Below are 17925 nucleotides of genomic sequence, written 5' to 3'. Positions count from 1 at the left end.
TTCTGTGGTTGCCTAAATGTTTCACAGAGGTTATAGATGGGCTTGAGAGACTAGTGAGTGCTACCTGGTTTAGCAGTTCAAAGACTTCTGAGCTAAGGATACAAAATTTCTCAAATTCAACCCAAAAATAAGAAATCTGCTGAAACTTTGACGGTAGAGATAAGATCTCATGCTGTAGCACAGTACTAGATGTGTGACAGTAACGGAAGCACGTTGGTTTGTCTTTAGTCACACTGGCAGACACCACACAGCATAAGGCTGCTAACAGTCCATCCAGGGATGCAATCCAAAGACAGATTGAGCTCAACCCACACTGACAGGAAACTATTATAACCTCCATTCATTTGCAGAGAACATTGACAAAAAGACTCCACAGTAGATGAATGCATTCACAATGACACACACACACACTGGTCAAGCAGCTGTAACAGCCCCAGGTATTTTCACTATCACTGCAGCCATTCTGCTCCAGACTCTCAAACACACGCGCTTCCCTTTGGCTCAACTCTTCACGGCTGAGCGCAGGCAGCGGGTTTGGGGGCTGTGGCCCTCAGGCAGGACCATTTCTCTCTGTGTTTGCACATTTCATAGTCATTGAACCTGCAGTTAAAAATAGAAAAATAAAAAAAAATTTAAAAAAATAAAGCGCTACCACCCTGTCCAAAACACCTGGAAGATAGATACTCTATTCAACCTGCTATAGGCTGCTTACTGAGGCAGTGAATTAAGGGAAATACACACCACATGCCACAGGATCAATAAATAATTTCCTTTCCAATACTTTCTCATCAGACCAAAGGTTTGTTTTTTAGGGTAGCAGCAAATATCATCTTCCAAAAAAAGTGGGTGTGTTCTTGGGGAATTGGCAGTGCACATTCACATATGTCTTTGAAGGAGAGGTTATCTTTGACCCCCCCCCCCCCCCCCCCTTTTTTTTTTCTTCTGTGAATAAGCCAACAAGTAAAGAAGACAACATGTATCCATCAGCAATGTCCATTACATATTAAACACTGTTGTGCATGCTCCATTCAATTTTTTCCTGAAAGAGACATCCCCTCACAAAGCTGCTGGATCTGCAGTAAGCAGAGAGCACCGAGCTCTCTCTTGTGGCCGTTAAATGACACTGCAACATTATTTAACACTCCAGAGTGAATCAGCAGTATCCTTCCAGGCAAAAAACAAGAAAAGCAGAAAGCCAGCTCCAGCGTTAAATGACACTTTTAGATTCATTCATTTTACACTCATTCATCCGTAACATCGTCACAGGATGCTATTTCAAATCGAGATGAGGAGCTTCTGGTGACATCTGTGCCACATTCATTTGTTTAACAGTTATAAAGAAACCCTGCTGAGTGTCCGTGCCACGATTCCAACTGAAGATTGCATTTGGAGGTTTTCTGTGAAATTTGTTGCATATCAGCTGCCCAATAGAGACAAAAATAAGCTCATCTACAGCTAAAGCAGCAACAAGCTGCAATATTGATGGGGCAGTAAATGAACTGTCATAGGTATCATATTGCATCCCTGTTTCCCTGCTTCACCTGAACTGGGGTGAACTGAACCGCTCATTAAAGACTCATTGTTTGGGTAGTGAAGTGTTCCTCAGAACATCCTGACCTGGACAGAGTCCAGCTTAAGCACACGGGCATCACAAAGTATCCAGCTGCAGTCCAGAGTGGATGAGATCTGAACACTTTGGCCTTATGAAAGGGAACAGAATGCACCAGGAGGGTAACATAGCATGTTTCAGCAGAGGTTATCACCCAATATTTCCCTTATTACATCCTATTAAAGATGCATATTCAGTTTGAGGAGTTTTGAGGCACTTCTCTAGAATGAAAGGTTTACAGGGTGTCATTATTATTTTTGTTGTTTTGTAAGTGTGTATTCCAGCCAATACTAACGCAAGGAGAGCGCCTACATTCACATGCCCTAACACTGGCTGCACGTGGTGAATTACATTTTAATGAGCTTCTAATTTTAGTGTTGCGCGGCAGTAATAATAATAGACTTGATGAATATTTATGCTCCTTGTTTGAAGTTCAAGAGACACAAGAAAGAGGAGGGGACTGCTGTGGAAAACCAGTGTATGGATTCACACAAAAATGGCTGATGCCTGTCAGACCCACAGCCCCTTCAGCCTCTCTGTGACCCAAATAAACGTGTTAAAAACGGGGGGTTTTGTTTTTTGACTGGCACTGCGCGCTCAGTGGAGACAAACACATGCAGTGCTGTCGGTAGGATAAAAGGAATCTGATTTGGGATTTTCTGAAAAGAAATTGCTGCAACACATGCTGTGTTCGGCCAGAGTGCTGAACTGAAACGGCCACCTTTATGGCAAACAAAATGACCAGTGGTTTAAAAAAAAAACAGCAAAAAACAAACAAACAAACAAAACCGCAATGTTGTCACTCTGAAGCTCGTTCAGCTTACCCATGATGCCGCTGAGACAAAGATAGCCGTCTCTCCAAGTCATTCCAATAACGTGCTGAGGACCGTCAGAGGCTTCTGCTCCTGAAAGCCAAGAAGCGATTCCGACCTTCAGCACCGCGGACAGCTCCGAGCGCTGACACCGGGTTGCCTGCCTGTCTGCCGGACAGCAGCTGCTGAAAACACCATGAAGATAACACCGGGGGGATCAACCGGCCACATCCGATCCAAGAAAACCGACCAACGAAGCCTTATTCCCTTAATTCTTTCCAACAAAGCGATAACGGACTGCACAGAAGCCTCAATTCCTCAATTCCTGCTTGTGCCGTTATACTGGATCCATCCGTGCAAACAGTCCCGGACTGAATGTCAGCAGCGTCTCTCCGAGAAAAAACAAAACATAAAAAAAACCCAAAACCCAAACATGTGAGGTGAGCTGTAACGAGTCAAATCACGCTGTGTGAGTTCATCTGGAACAGAGAGTCAGAGCTCTGCTGGACCTAAAAGAGCTGATTACATATGCGACGCGTCCCAGCTCTGCTCCCACACTCCGGCAGACAACGGACAACAGCTACAGCCGCTGTTCCCCCCTCCCGCAGTTAGCGTTCACAGGAACACTAGAGTCTGTGCTGGAAATGCACCCAGAGCCTCCGCAAAGAGACTGGAAAACAAACGCGTCATCGTGCATTTGCCCTCGTGTCACACTGCCGCTGGACCAGGAGTCGCAAAATGTTGAACCCACGCGAGGAGAAAAAGCAAAAACAAAAAACAAAAAACAAGCGAAACAGCGATAAAATCACTTGAGGAACTGAGCCGGGTGATGAGGTGTCGTCAGTCTATACCAAGCTTCTACCCTCATGTGAAATCTGCCCCCCCTCCTCCCATAACATGTGCAAGCAGCATTTTGTCTACTATGAAAGAAAGCACAGAAACGTCCTTGTACAGCTACATTTGGAGAGAAAAAAATGACGAGATGTGCATTTTTCATGCTTTCTATCACAGATATATATATAGCTGAGGTAAATGTATAATTAGCCAGGTTACAAAGCTCTGCAGGTTCAGTCATAAATAGGTGGCATCAGTATCACAGCATAGAGCTGAAAAAACGCATCTGTGCGTCAGTTATGTCATATTTCAAGACGTTGGAACACATTTATTAAAGGGATTTCTAACTGCATTACTACTGTAACATCACGTGCATGCTCAGCACATATGAAAAAGGTGCATCTCTATGAAATCAGAAAACAGTTAGTAGTACACCATCAAGGAGCATTGTTCTAATGGTGAAAGCAATTTCACTGGTGCCATTTATAGAGTCATAATTTTTCTTTGATTCATTAAATTTTTTTTAAAAAGGAAATAGAATCCAACAAAGTAGCGTCGTCCTTGCGCTTCTATTTTATAGCAGGAATGTCGAGGGTCCAGGAAGCACATGTAACATCTTCAAGAGTTGCTTTAATCGCAAATGAGTTCCTCCCCGGAGACTGTTGATTCCTCAGGCCCTTTTTGAAGCCACATCAGAGGAAATTGGTGGGGGTGCTCTACCGCTACAAGCAGGGACTCTGAAGACTTCACAACACTGACACACAGTTTATCTATATCAAAGGCATTTCCAATTTTGAGAACAGAAAAAAAAGAAGAAGAAAAAAAAAAGAAAGTTGCTCGGAAGTTTTTTTTGCTTGAAGTAGAGGCTAAGCTACCTGGCACGATTGCTGAGCAGTGATTATTATCAACACACACTCTTATCACTGTTTTTACATCTATTATTCAGCTTGTTGCGATAAGATAAAGCGATTAATGTGGCTACACTACAAGAGTCATAGAGTCAATTGAGCTTTTCAGGGTTAGTGAGCAGAAAACCTCCATCTCGCCTAAACTTCTTTACCAGCTGTTTTAACTCTCGGTCCCTCTACGCTATATCATATTCTAGCGTGTCATATCTCTTCTTGCTGTTCCCGGCATAGACGCTTGTAAATATTCAATGGCGTTTCACAGAACAAGATCTCTCTCGCCACTGCTGTCACCATCTGCGAGAGAGGGAAAGAGTAGACGGATGGAAAAAGGGCAGATTTCACCACCCCCGCCGCCACCACCTCTTTCACTGACACACAAGCTTAGACACCAGACCGTCAAGGCACGCCGCAATGTGTCCCTTTGTTCGCGCGGGAGTAATCAAAGCTTCTGTCCATCAGTTCAATATGACAATAGTGATCAACTAATGCCCTGAGTGGTCTTTTGTATTGGTTTGTGTTGTGGAGGTAGCACACACCAACATCAAAAACTGAAAAACGCCTCTTTGCTTTTTCACACTCATCACCTCTGTTTCTTATTTTTATGCTGACCCTCTGACCGACCCTGTCAGCTGAACTTCTGCTTCCTGCCATAAATGCTTACTTTGCTCCCCTGCTGCAGACGAGCGTTGCAACACATTTCACATGCAGATCTGCAAAAAAATATTCAAAAGTATGACAGCACTGCCAAGCACTGTGATAGTGATGTTACTGAGAGCAGCAAGAGGAGACATATATTTTCACCTGCACTGGGATCAAGTGTTTATGTCAGTGCATATAGACATACATTACTTTAGAATGTCCTATCATTACAAAATGATTCAGTTCTTTTTGGTGTAACACTCCCATACTCATGGTCTGTATGGAGAAGTGACCTTGTACACCAGGACACTGGGGCATCACCAGATAAATAGCTGGCACTGGATAAGAGGCACATCACATGGTCTAGCTGCCATTGCCCTGACTGTCTATCACCAGCCTGCTGCCACTGTTATTACTCAACACCATCTGTACAACATGGTAACCGATCTCTCAGCTATTATCTAGCAGTGAACAATGGAAGCCCTTACAAATGGGGGTCTTGGCATTATAGGGAGCAGCTGGACAGATGTCGCTCTGTGTTTCTGCTGAGCCTGTTGGTATGCAGTGTCCTCCACAGCCTGCAGTCTGTCACTTTAACGGCTAAACACGGGAAGGCGAGCGCTAAGAGAACTCTGGGAAATGCATGTTATACATATACAGGGAGTGCAGAATTATTAGGCAAGTTGTATTTTTGAGGAATAATTTGATTATTGAACAACAACCATGTTCTCAATGAACACAAAAAACTCATTAATATCAAAGCTGAATGTTTTTGGAAGTAGTTTTTAGTTTGTTTTTAGTTTTAGCTATTTTAGGGTGATATCTGTGTGTGCAGGTGACTATTACTGTGCATAATTATTAGGCAACTTAACAAAAAACAAATATACACCCATTTCAATTATTTATTTTTACCAGTGACACCAATATAACATCTCCACATTCACAAATATACATTTCTGACATTCAAAAACAAAACAAAAAAAAATCAGCGACCAATATAGCCACCTTTCTTTGCAAGGACACTCAAAAGCCTGCCATCCATGGATTCTGTCAGTGTTTTGATCTGTTCACCATCAACATTGCGTGCAGCAGCAACCACAGCCTCCCAGACACTGTTCAGAGAGGTGTACTGTTTTCCCTCCTTGTAAATCTCACATTTGATGATGGACCACAGGTTCTCAATGGGGTTCAGATCAGGTGAACAAGGAGGCCATGTCATTAGTTTTTCTTCTTTTATACCCTTTCTTGCCAGCCACGCTGTGGAGTACTTGGACGCGTGTGATGGAGCATTGTCCTGCATGAAAATCATGTTTTTCTTGAAGGATGCAGACTTCTTCCTGTACCACTGCTTGAAGAAGGTGTCTTCCAGAAACTGGCAGTAGGACTGGGAGTTGAGCTTGACTCCATCCTCAACCCGAAAAGGCCCCACAAGCTCATCTTTGATGATACCAGCCCAAACCAGTACTCCACCTCCACCTTGCTGGCGTCTGAGTCGGACTGGAGCTCTCTGCCCTTTACCAATCCAGCCACGGGCCCATCCATCTGGCCCATCAAGACTCACTCTCATTTCATCAGTCCATAAAACCTTAGAAAAATCAGTCTTGAGATATTTCTTGGCCCAGTCTTGACGTTTCAGCTTGTGTGTCTTGTTCAGTGGTGGTCGTCTTTCAGCCTTTCTTACCTTGGCCATGTCTCTGAGTATTGCACACCTTGTGCTTTTGGGCATTCCAGTGATGTTGCAGCTCTGAAATATGGCCAAACTGGTGGCAAGTGGCATCTTGGCAGCTGCACGCTTGACTTTTCTCAGTTCATGGGCAGTTATTTTGCGCCTTAGTTTTTCCACACGCTTCTTGCGACCCTGACCCATTTTGCCAAAGGAAAGGAAGTTGCCTAATAATTATGCACACCTGATATAGGGTGTTGATGTCATTAGACCACACCCCTTCTCATTACAGAGATGCACATCACCTAATATGCTTAATTGGTAGTAGGCTTTCAAGCCTATACAGCTTGGAGTAAGACAACATGCATGAAGAGGATGATGTGGACAAAATACTCATTTGCCTAATAATTCTGCACTCCCTGTATACATGTACACTGATATGGCCTCCTGTTGTGCATTGACCTGCCCGGCGATGGTGTACATCTTTAGTTCATTACACACTTACAGATTATTGCCAAATGTAAATCTATAGTGTTGTGCGCTACATCATGTGGAAGATTACATATTGGGAATGATGCGGGAACATTGAGGCTAGGCATGGTATTTTATGAGCAAAAAATAAATAAATTCAAAAACAGTCGCCAACTTAGAAAAGTTACCTGTTTTATTTAATTCAAATTATTTTAATCAAAATATTAAAATACAGGTCAGGTCTAATTTGAATGTCAATATTAAGCTTGAAAGGACACTCCTGTATTAAATATTATACCTATATAAAGTCTACGCCTTAGAAATAACACATTATTATTTATTTATTTTTAAAGATGATGTGTTATGCTTTTTCTGAAATGTTTTTCCTTTATATAAGGTGGGGTGACTGTGGCTCAGGATGTAGACCAGGTCAGAAATTAATCGTGAAGGTTGGGAGTTTGATTCCCTGCTCCCATGCATGCCAAAGGCAATGTGAGTTGAGTGTGTGTGCAAATGGGTGAATGAGACATAAAGAAAGCACTTTTAATGCTCAAATTGAGTAGAAACTTGCTATACAAGAACCAGTAAATTTACCAATGTTACAATGGTACATGCTCACAGATCGATTCAAATATCGATAGTATCAATACCAATGCTAATATTGCTAGTATCGGATCGATACTACGAGATGATAGGATTGATGCTTTGTTTCTATCGTCTAAGTTAGCTGCCTTTATAGGTTGAAGTACTAGTACTTGCACTGGTATCAACATCAGCAAATCAGAAGAATGTTGGCTTAAAAGCAAGGAGCTAAGAAATGGCTCTTTCAGACAAAGGATGAACTGGAGGTTTACACCAAACCTCGTGCAAAATAAAATAAGGATTGTTTTCAACTGCAATCCAAGAATAAAAATATAAAATTTTAAAATGATCATATTTAGCTGATTATTTGAAAACAAGCCTGCTGTCAGTACCCCTGCTCTATTCTGTCTTTCAAGACTGCAGTCTTTGTATTGTCCTAGTGTAAAATGGCTCTCTCTGTGTATGTATTTCGTATTAGTTAACCTTTATTTCAACACTGACATGACTCACAGATGAAACTAATCAGCACCTCTCATGCTCACTTCCCATCTGTCTTGGCTGCTGTATGTGTATTTATGCATATCTCAGCATTTTATGAACCATGATTGTGTTCAGACAGTCCCAAGAAACACAAAAAAATAATTTGCTAACCACTTTGTCCTCCTGTTGCAATTCCATGAGAGCAGGAATGCAGCAGAAAGAAATAAAGAGGGGAGACAGATTAGAGGGGAGAGGGGGCAGGAAAGATGGGGGAGAGAGAGAGAGAGATTGTGAGTGGCATTAGTAGGTCCTCGTAGCACTGTCACATATTCGATCAGCACATTTTTGAACGGCATCAAATAAAAACACACATTTAAAAGGCCTAAAAGCTTTAGCATAGTCTTGTACAGTGGTTAGCTGGGCATCGAAGTGCCACATTATACGAGAGCAGTCATCGGGCTCCTCTATGAGACAAGAAAAAGGAGGGACAGCTCCCTCGAGTGGTCAAATGGAAGAGCTGTACGTTAACGTGTAAACGTCTATAGCTGTGAATGAACACATCAGAGAAAGAAGAATTATAAACGAAGGCATGTGACTGGAGTACACGATCATGATCTGAAAAACATTAGTTGCCATTAGAGACACTGCTGGCTCAATCGCCGTGACTATGATTTTACAGCAAACTTTCATAACCTTGTATTAAATACAAACATATGAAAAACAAAACAAAAAAACCCACATTGCCTGGGTGGGGCATCAGCACATGTGGGAGTGTGTGTCTTTAATACCAACCACGGCATTACCTTATTTGACCGCAGAGACACTCGTCCTCCGCACCGAGCACAGAATTTCGTTTGGCAATATGAACAGAGGTGGCCACAGCCATCGGCAAACTTGGTTTTGTGGCAGATCCCGCAGGTTGGGGCTTCGCTCTTCTGGTCCTGACCCTGCTTTGTCTCCTCCCCCATCTTCTTAACCTGGTCCTTATATGACTCAAACTGCTGGTGCAATTTTCTGCAAGCAAATGGGAAGGGCAGAGGTTAATAAAAAAAAAGGAGATACGGATTGGTGACCAATTAAAAAATTGAACATCGGTATATCATTGATTTTTTTTTACTCATACAGCCTTTTTTTTGTACTCCAGAAGTGCTATGTCTTATTCAGGATGAGTGGGAAAAAATGCTACAAACAAACTATTATTATGGATTAGATAAGTCTGAATGATCAATCTTGACATAGAGTATATATAACAAAGGCCGTAAGTATCGCACTGTTAGAGTGTCCAGTGCACACTTGTGGCAGTGTGGGAGACTCGTTTCACACTGGAATTATCCTTGTTGGATGACTCGTGGCTTGAGTCCTTTTCTCCAAATCACACTTCCACAAAAAGCTTCTGCTGTCAGCTGACTAAGTGATATACCCTCAGACGTATGCAGTGTGTTAGATTTTGAAAGGAAAAGCAGACGCCATGACCTCAGTAGCTTCAAAGCTGAGCTCCTCCTTTGATATCGCGCTTCGCCTAAAACACGGTGGGGGTGGGTATCAAATTTGCTTTGCAACTTTAAGAACATCACTTAGTTCCACTTTCTCAGGTTCCATTGCGTTTAATGAATCATTTGCACCTGTGTTTCTATATCAGGACCGTTGTAAGGTGAGACCGAGCACACCTCGGAGCCATACTGTTAGATAATCATCTTCCAGATACACACAGTTATTACTGCTCTGGTGTATTATGCTCAGGCAATCATTTGTCATTGCTACTGCCTCTATTGTGTTACTCCTTGTGTCCTATAGATGGCCTCCTACTGGTACATTACATCTGATCTTATACAGTGGCTGCTTAACTCCTAACAAGTCCTCAGAGGCTCCTAAAAAAGCACGGGCTCTTCACATGCATTTTGTATGACACATGTCAATTGAGCGTCTCCTTGGAAACTAAACACTGGGCTGACTTCATAATATGGCGATTAGAATTGGTTTCAGCCCACATATCCCCTGCAACATTCATTAGCGCTTGTGAATTATTGAGCAGAGCTATCCTTTTACCACATACAGCTCTGCATTTGAGATAAACGTGTTTCCTTTGCTCACAACTAGACCTTTAGAGCCCAAACGTAAGGTCCACACACGCCACTTCGAGTCTATGTGTGGGTGTGTGGTAATGTGCACAAGTAACTGTGCCATCTGAACATTAGATCGAGTGCCACAGGCATGCCCCACGTTGTACCCACCGAGGGATTAAAGGGCTAATTGTGTCAGAGCCTTTTGTGTTTACCAGCAGAGATTAGTGTGTACCCTTGTTTAACAGATCCCACCAAATCTCATTTACTGACAGAGGGGCTGATAACAGATTGATCAAGAATATGATACAAGAGGTAAAGACTAGTCTCCCAGGATAAAGGAAATAAGAGTACAAACAATTGTGTTTTTTCTCACTTATCTCCCCTTACAGTCAAGCATTTAGAGAAATATGCGCCAGACAAGGTCACTTACACAGACCACTTCTAACAGTCACTCAAACCTTTTTGGTGGGACAAAAAAAGAGTTGCTGATGCAAATCTGTCACTAAAACAGATAACACATCGCAAGAATAACCTGTTTAAGCAGGGTAAAGCGTATACTGCATACAAAGTCAAGGTCATAAAGAGTAATGCAACTTTCATAAGTTTGCCTCTCTACACCAGAACAGTGAAGACATTTAGCTTTAAACCAAGAGTTATCCAAAATATAGCATTATCTGTTATGACTTACAGTTGATTAATGACCTGTTTCATTGCCAGGTGTGCAATCGTGTTCAGGGCAGATTAAGGAGAGTAAAGTTCTATGTGGTCCAAAGATGCGGCAATTCAATTGAACAAGGTCACTGTAAGGTGTAAAAAACAAGCAGTCCTAGGAGAGGCCAGGTCAGCATTCTGGTACGTTCCTTGGAAACAAGGAATGGACTGAGGAGACTAAGTAACATCAAGAAACAAGATAAGTTAAGAGCAATTAAAATTTATGTGATAGCCAATACAAAGAGTCTGTAACCTGCTGTGAGCCCAACTGAGCATGTGTTGTATTTACTTAACACAAAACTAAAGCCAAACTAGCAGTAACTGATGGTGGCTGTAAAACAGACTTCAGAGTCCATCACTGCAAATGACTTGCATCCAAGTATTAAAGATATTTTAGATGGTAGTAATTATATTTGTCAAATAACTTTGAACCTTTAAAAACTGGAATCACTATGTCTAGACTTGGTGGTAACTAACAACTTGTAAATGCAATATTATGATTCCTTAAATCAAAGCTGAAAGTCTATACTTTAATTAGAAGTTGATAACTTTAGTCAAAATCAAATACAGTGGTGTAGAAGGGAACAATTAGGAGTTTACTGTCAGTGTCCAAATGCATCTTGCTGTATAAATGAAATATCCCAAAAGTAAAGAGACAACTATCCCAGACTAATCAAATGCAGGAAATAAGTTACTGAGTAAAACAGAATAAATGTACAGTCAGAGTAGAATCCCATGGCAGCCAACAGCTGGTACACAGTACCCATTCTTGCTTATCCAGTCAGACTCGGTCAAATATAGGTGATGCTGCTGACGAGTAATCATACGCTACTCATTGTCCCATCCCAAGCTAGCGTGTCGGAGCTCTCTTACCTCTCTGCCACACCAGAGCAGCTATAAGCAGCCGTAACACGAAACTCTCGCTTGGACGTATGACAGAGTCTGCATATCAACACCAAGCCTGAGCTACAAGCTCTCTACAGGGCTTGGGATTCCTCTTTTGTCACACACCACTGGAGCTGAATCCTAACTTCCTGGTGTCTTTATTATGCCATGCTGACCCTAAAACATCAGCAGCGAGTCTATTAATTGATTTATTGATTACTGATTAATTGATTGATTTCTACAAGATGAAGCAACTTACTGGGTGCAAATCAGATTGTCCAAATATCACAATTCTGTCTTGAGTTTGACTTTAAACTCTAGTTTAATTGCTTTATTGGCAGAAGAAGAATTGAGCTGACAAGTCTGCAGTGTCAGATTTTCACAAACTTTGTTACAGCTAAATAATCTAGACAGCAGTCCCACTACGTGCAGCATACAAACTCTGCTTTGGTTTGTTTTTTATTCATTTCAATAGCATGCTTGATACTCTGGTATGCAAGCTAATTGCACACAGCAATGTTTATCACATTGTTGTGTGGTTGCTGCTTCTGACAGTAAGTCTTATAAGAACCCATGGTTGAAACTTTGATGACATCTCCCTGGTCAAACATCTCGCTGTACAACTGCAAAAATAAAACCACAGACAGACCATTTTGATGCTGTGTCCAAATAGAATAGAACATATATGTCTAACAACTGTCTAATCTGTTGAATGGTAAACTTAAGGCATCAGACTGTTTCTATTGCCCCTCTGGCCCATTGTCACGATTATCAACCCAAACTTTTTTCTTGTGTGATGAGCACACAACCCTGATATCATCAGTTTGAGTCTTCACTAATCAATAAAGACATACCAGAAATGGTAGAAAACATTTCTTGAACACAAACATTCTCTTGCTGGAAAGTTTAAAAATGACGTCCAGCCAATGTTGAAGAAGTACTTTGAGCCGTCATCGCGGTAACATCTGCCACGTCAGTTCAGCTTTCATTTGGGAACTTATTTGACCGTCAACAAAAAAACGTCAGCTGATGGTTATTCAACATTAAAATGTTTGTTGGGAGCACTACCACCACATCATATAAAGTAGCAAAGCTTTGTTCAAGCTAAAACAAGCAAAATGCTCCAGAAGGCACACAGATGATATTTTTTGCTGTATATCAGTATATTATATTACGAATATTATTTCTTGCACATTAACACTCATTGATTTAAGTGTAAAACTGTGATTATTGCCTTGGTGTCATACTTAATAAGCTGAAACAGTGTGGAAGGACGTAGAGATCTACACTGTTTCAGCCATCAGGAGGAGGATCCATTAGCAAGGTAATGCTAGCTAGCAGCAGTTAACACCATCATATTTTTTACAGGCAGTAAAGTCACATTTGTGGGGATGTTTGGTGGTTACGTTTTCTACAAATGTTATCTTCATTTATTATCACCTTCATAGAAGAAATTAACATGAGTGCTGAGAATCTCAATAGTTTGCAAATGTTCACAAAATGCACTAGCTAGCATGACAATAGTGATAAACAATTCAAAAGATTTCAACTGAGTACACCACATGTCCCTGTACCCTATTGAAATTCAGAGAAATGAGTAATAAGTCTGAATTCTACAATGTTAAACAATCTGAATTTAGACACGGAGCAACTATCTCAACCTCCCAACTTTGACCTTATCGTAGTTTGGTGGAGCTAGCAGCTGTGAAACTGGTTTCCTGCTCTATATTCTATTCCTCATAAAAACAAATCAAGCTAGCTAAAATGTTTATCTGTGTGGTTGTTAATGAAAGATTCAATTTTAACAGGAATTTAATAAGTGATGGATTTTGGTAGGGAAAGATGTAATAATTATTATAAAATAACCTTAAAGTAAACAATGATTTATACAGGATTTAGTATTAGAGTCCTGATCAAAGATTAAGAATACACCGACATATATTATAAGACTAACTCCGCTCTCTGTCTTCTTGATCAGTGACCTGTTACAGCCAATAAATATGTCATTTATTAAAGTTAAATTCATTGTGGCACAACACTTCCACAGCACCCCTCGCCTATGTGCTTAAACCAGCAAACTGAGAAATTTCTAATCATTGTCTCACATCAACCAATGGCCAAACAACCTGTGAATCCAGCTGCTCGGTTCACCCACCACTATATGTCGGTTCCTGCTGGGAGAAGATCAAAAAAGGGGTCTGTACTTTTACTTACGCATTTTGCTCTGGCTCCTTGTCATTTGGGGACTTTTGCTGGGGCTGAAGAACGTTATTTACCAGCTCAGTGATCCCACTAAAGGGAAACCACCTGTTCAAATAAGCAAAGTGTGACTGGAACATCGCAATGAGTCATCATGTGAGAAAACAATCTGTTCAGAAAGGGGGCTTTTAGGAAGCAGGCTGGTTCTTAAGTAGTGGGAAAATAGCAGGGACATTCACTATAACCAGAGCAGAGAGGAGGAGGAGGCCGGGACACGGGCAGAGCAGCGATTAGTGGAACACTGACAACCAGACACAGTGTCAGAAATACAGAGAGAAAGATAAAGAAGGAAAGATGACTCAGACAGACCTATATTTGAGGGAAGGACAGAAAAGCAGGAAAGCTCTGCAGCCAATGGAAATGAGAGCTGCAGTAAATGTCACTTATAGCAGCTTTTTGGTGCAGTGGGGGTCAGGTTGTCTGACTGGTTAGCCCTGCAGGTAGATCTAATCACAATGCAGCTATAGTACAGAATAGCAGGACAGGCGGCTCTACTCCACACTAGCAGTTGAACTACTAGACTACCCAGCCAACCAGAGTGCAGATGATACACTGAATGAAGATGAACAGCCAGTTAGATATCAGGAACAAGGGAAAGATTCTGGGGACCTAGCTGCAAAAAAGCTGGAAGAAAGGAGAAGCCGATGTCATTGATGTCATGGAAGTCAGCTGTTTAGTGCACAGCACAAAATTCAATGACCTGATTCACTCATTGAGAAATTATTCATTAAAACGGGCCACTCCTTTCCAAGACATTAATGACTTTTTGTTATTAAACTCCCAGACAAAGAGGAGAAAGCCACATGAAGCACGCAGCATCGACTGACAGGAAGAAGTGTCAAAGCCTAGAGCACACTGGGTAATGCAGTTTACTTACTGTGCCGGCTGAGGCTTTGGTTCTTCGTTGATCCTAAAACATAAAAAAATAAAAAGTGTGCGCAGCTCAGTGCATATCAAACAGAAAGAGATGAGGAAAACAATAAAAGATGGGGGAAAAAAATAAACAATGAGGATGTCATTAAAGATGGGTGTGACATAAATAATTATCCCGCTCTAACAAGAACAATATTTAAAAAATATATTACAGATGATGATTTCATGAAAACAACAATTTAGCTGTGAAAATGGTAATAAAGTAAACAAGAAAACTCACAGGAAGATTTTAAAAATGACGTAATGTAAATAAGTGACGCAGATAACACTTAAATTAAAAATGACCGCTTCATGTGAGTAACACCCTCTTTCATACTGAATCTTCTGCTGTGGACAAACATTCAATTTGATGCTGTGGCTATCTCAAATCCAAATCCGCCTCCCTATTGCACAAAGAGCTTCACTAAGGTGGATCTATAAGTGATAAGACCCCCACCATCATCAACAGCATCAGCTCATCAATTTCCAGAAACACTGGAAAAGATCAACAAACACAAGCTAAAAGTAACCACCAGGGAGTGCGGTCCAGCTGTGTGACACTTGAGCACTGCCTTCAATTACTTGCTGACCAGCACTGTGAGGCAAGGTTGGAAGTAGTAACTAATTCTGTGTAAACATTAGCTACACCAAGTCATCAGCGAGGTTTAACCTACACTGAAAGTTCACAAGGTGTAGTTTGTGGTCTGAAAATCTATAACTAACTAACAAGATTCAGTGGGGAAAAATAACTCATATGGTGTCACAGTATGAGTATTGATATTATTAGAACCTGACCGACCTACTGGTGGGGCCAATGCATTGGCTGATATTACCTATTTACAGATATATCTGTATGTACAATGGCCAATAAATGAAAACAAAACAAAAAAAACAAACAAAAACAAAACACCTTCAACCACATTATGAGTGTTGATGTTGCAGCTCTCCTGATGCCAACATGTGTTTGGAATCCAACGAAAACATAACAACCAGCTGATTCGAGCAGAGCTAGGCAGAAGATTTAATCATCCATAATTGTAGTGACATTAAAAGAGAAAAATCAGCCAGTATGTCAGATTTTTAAATTGCCTAGTATTGCTATCGGTATCGTTCTTAAAAATTCTGCTGTCCACATATTGAAATATCCTGAACTATTGAACCCTAAATTGCCCCTGATGCAGCCACTGAAGTGTGTGTCTGATAGAACTTTATACGTAGTAGTACATTAACCATGTAACACAGTTATCATGTTATTTTATTATTTCCCAGACTTCGGGATAAATAACATATAGCTTCGCAACTTCCAGAAAGTTCTTCACTGGAACTACAATATATAAAAGACATAGTCTCAGTGCAAAAAGTTTACAGCGTGTTCTCTGGATTTTCTAGAGTAATTGCAGATTTAAGTGCTATGAGCACGCACCAACAAAATTCAATTTACCTTGCACTGATGTAGTGGAAGAAATCCTCTTATAACTAAGAAAATAAAACCAAACCGTTGCAGAATGCTACGGGAGGGATTTGATTTGTTTTTGGTGTATTCAGCCTTGAAAATAAATTATAAAATGAAGCAGCTTATAATACATGTTTGTGTGGAGCTTTGAAGAAGTCAGCTAGGGGACAAACTGCTGCCATGTCAGCTGATAATTCTAATGAGGTATTTATCAGGCCTACAGTTTGCGTTGGTAGAACTGATACATAGAAATGATCATTTAAATAACTTACTATCAGAACAACTGTACATAAAGTACAGTATATACACTTACTTTGTTGATTAGGCCTGTTTAGCCGAAGCAACTGTCTAATGAGTCCATCACGGTGTAGGAACTCACTGCATTTAAATATGTAGACAGGAAGAACTGCTGAAGTTCAAACTAAAGAAAGTCGAATTAAGTGACTTGAAATTGGCGTTGCTGTTGGTGGCAGATGGGCAGAATTCCAGAATTTGATGATTTGCTGGGAAGCAGCAGCTTTTCTAGGGTTTACAAGGAATCAAATGCAGCATTCGACATGAAAATGCCTCACTGATGAGGGAGAACAATGGTCTGCGTGGTTCAAACACAGATAGAAAGGCAGCTCTAACTTCAACGAGTATTACAACCAAGGCATGAACAACAGCATCTGGAAAACTTTGGGCACATCCAAATTACTGTAAAAACGCTGAATCATTTTGAAACTTTATTTGCTCGGTCTGCTACATATTCAATAACATATTCAGTAGTAGTATATAATACATCATGCTTTTGCAGGTGGTTACAGTTTAACCAGAGCGTCTTGTAAATAAGGGTGGGTATGCGTAGTTTCTTGAACATGACAATAAGCATGGCCTCGACAATAACGATCTGAATCCAGCAGAGCAACTTTTGGAAGTGGTGCAAGTGGAGATCATGTAATGAAGGTGCTGCCCAAAAATCTGCCAGTATCAATATCATGCCAATCTATTCTGAAGGGGTGCAACTCAATACTAGCATCCATCAGGGCATTCATTTTCTTATCCAACAGGGTCATGAGGGGAGGCTGGAGCCCATCCCAGCTGTCACGGGAAGAGAGGTGGGGTATGCCCTGAACATGTTGTTAGTTTACTATAAGACCAGTAACACTGAGACAAAGAACTGTTCACTCTTACATCCAAACCCACAGCCAATTTAGAATTGCCAATTAACCTAATGAGCATGTCAATCTGTATGTTTAAACAATGCAGATTCAATATCAACTTATTTCCATTACTGAAATCAAAGCAAGAAGCCAGAACTTTTTTTGTCCTGCAGCATATAACATGCATCCCCTCTAATGACCACAGGAGCTCAGAAACAGGACAAATATAGGAGTAACAGCTTGCATACGCAGCATCCCTTAACACGCATTCTCTTCAAATGACGCGCATCTCATATAGTGATATCTCTAGAAGTTCAAAATACGTGCAACCAGGACAAAACACCAAAATTACACCGACACAGACACAAACAGCAAGCACCGTGTGACCGTCTTGTGTCTGTACACCATCTATCAGTGGCGCTGCAAGCTCAGCTGCTGTCGCCTGGTTTAGGAGCAAATGTCACTTAAAGCAAAACACAGACATCTGCAGCTGAGAATCACA

At 41.1% G+C, this 17925-nt stretch overlaps 1 protein-coding gene across 15 annotated transcripts in view; it reads right to left on the bottom strand.

The window, feature by feature from the left end:
- The window catches only part of rims2a (regulating synaptic membrane exocytosis 2a), a 168236-nt gene that overhangs the window by 128861 nt on the left and 21450 nt on the right, over positions 1 to 17925 (bottom strand). For all 15 annotated transcript variants that reach the window (XM_076889863.1, XM_076889867.1, XM_076889868.1 and 12 more), the window contains exons 3-6: positions 14794 to 14826; positions 13872 to 13964; positions 8802 to 9012; positions 8170 to 8181 (exon numbers count right to left, since the gene is read on the bottom strand). In XM_076889863.1, coding sequence (XP_076745978.1) covers positions 8170 to 8181; positions 8802 to 9012; positions 13872 to 13964; positions 14794 to 14826 — 349 coding nt within the window. The remainder of the gene's footprint in view (positions 1 to 8169; positions 8182 to 8801; positions 9013 to 13871; positions 13965 to 14793; positions 14827 to 17925) is intronic.

The sequence above is a fragment of the Maylandia zebra genome, linkage group LG11 (genome assembly GCF_041146795.1).
Source record: "Maylandia zebra isolate NMK-2024a linkage group LG11, Mzebra_GT3a, whole genome shotgun sequence".
NCBI lineage: Eukaryota > Metazoa > Chordata > Actinopteri > Cichliformes > Cichlidae > Maylandia > Maylandia zebra.
The sequence above is the reverse complement of the archived record's forward strand: the minus strand, read 5'-3'. Positions and strand labels throughout refer to the sequence as shown.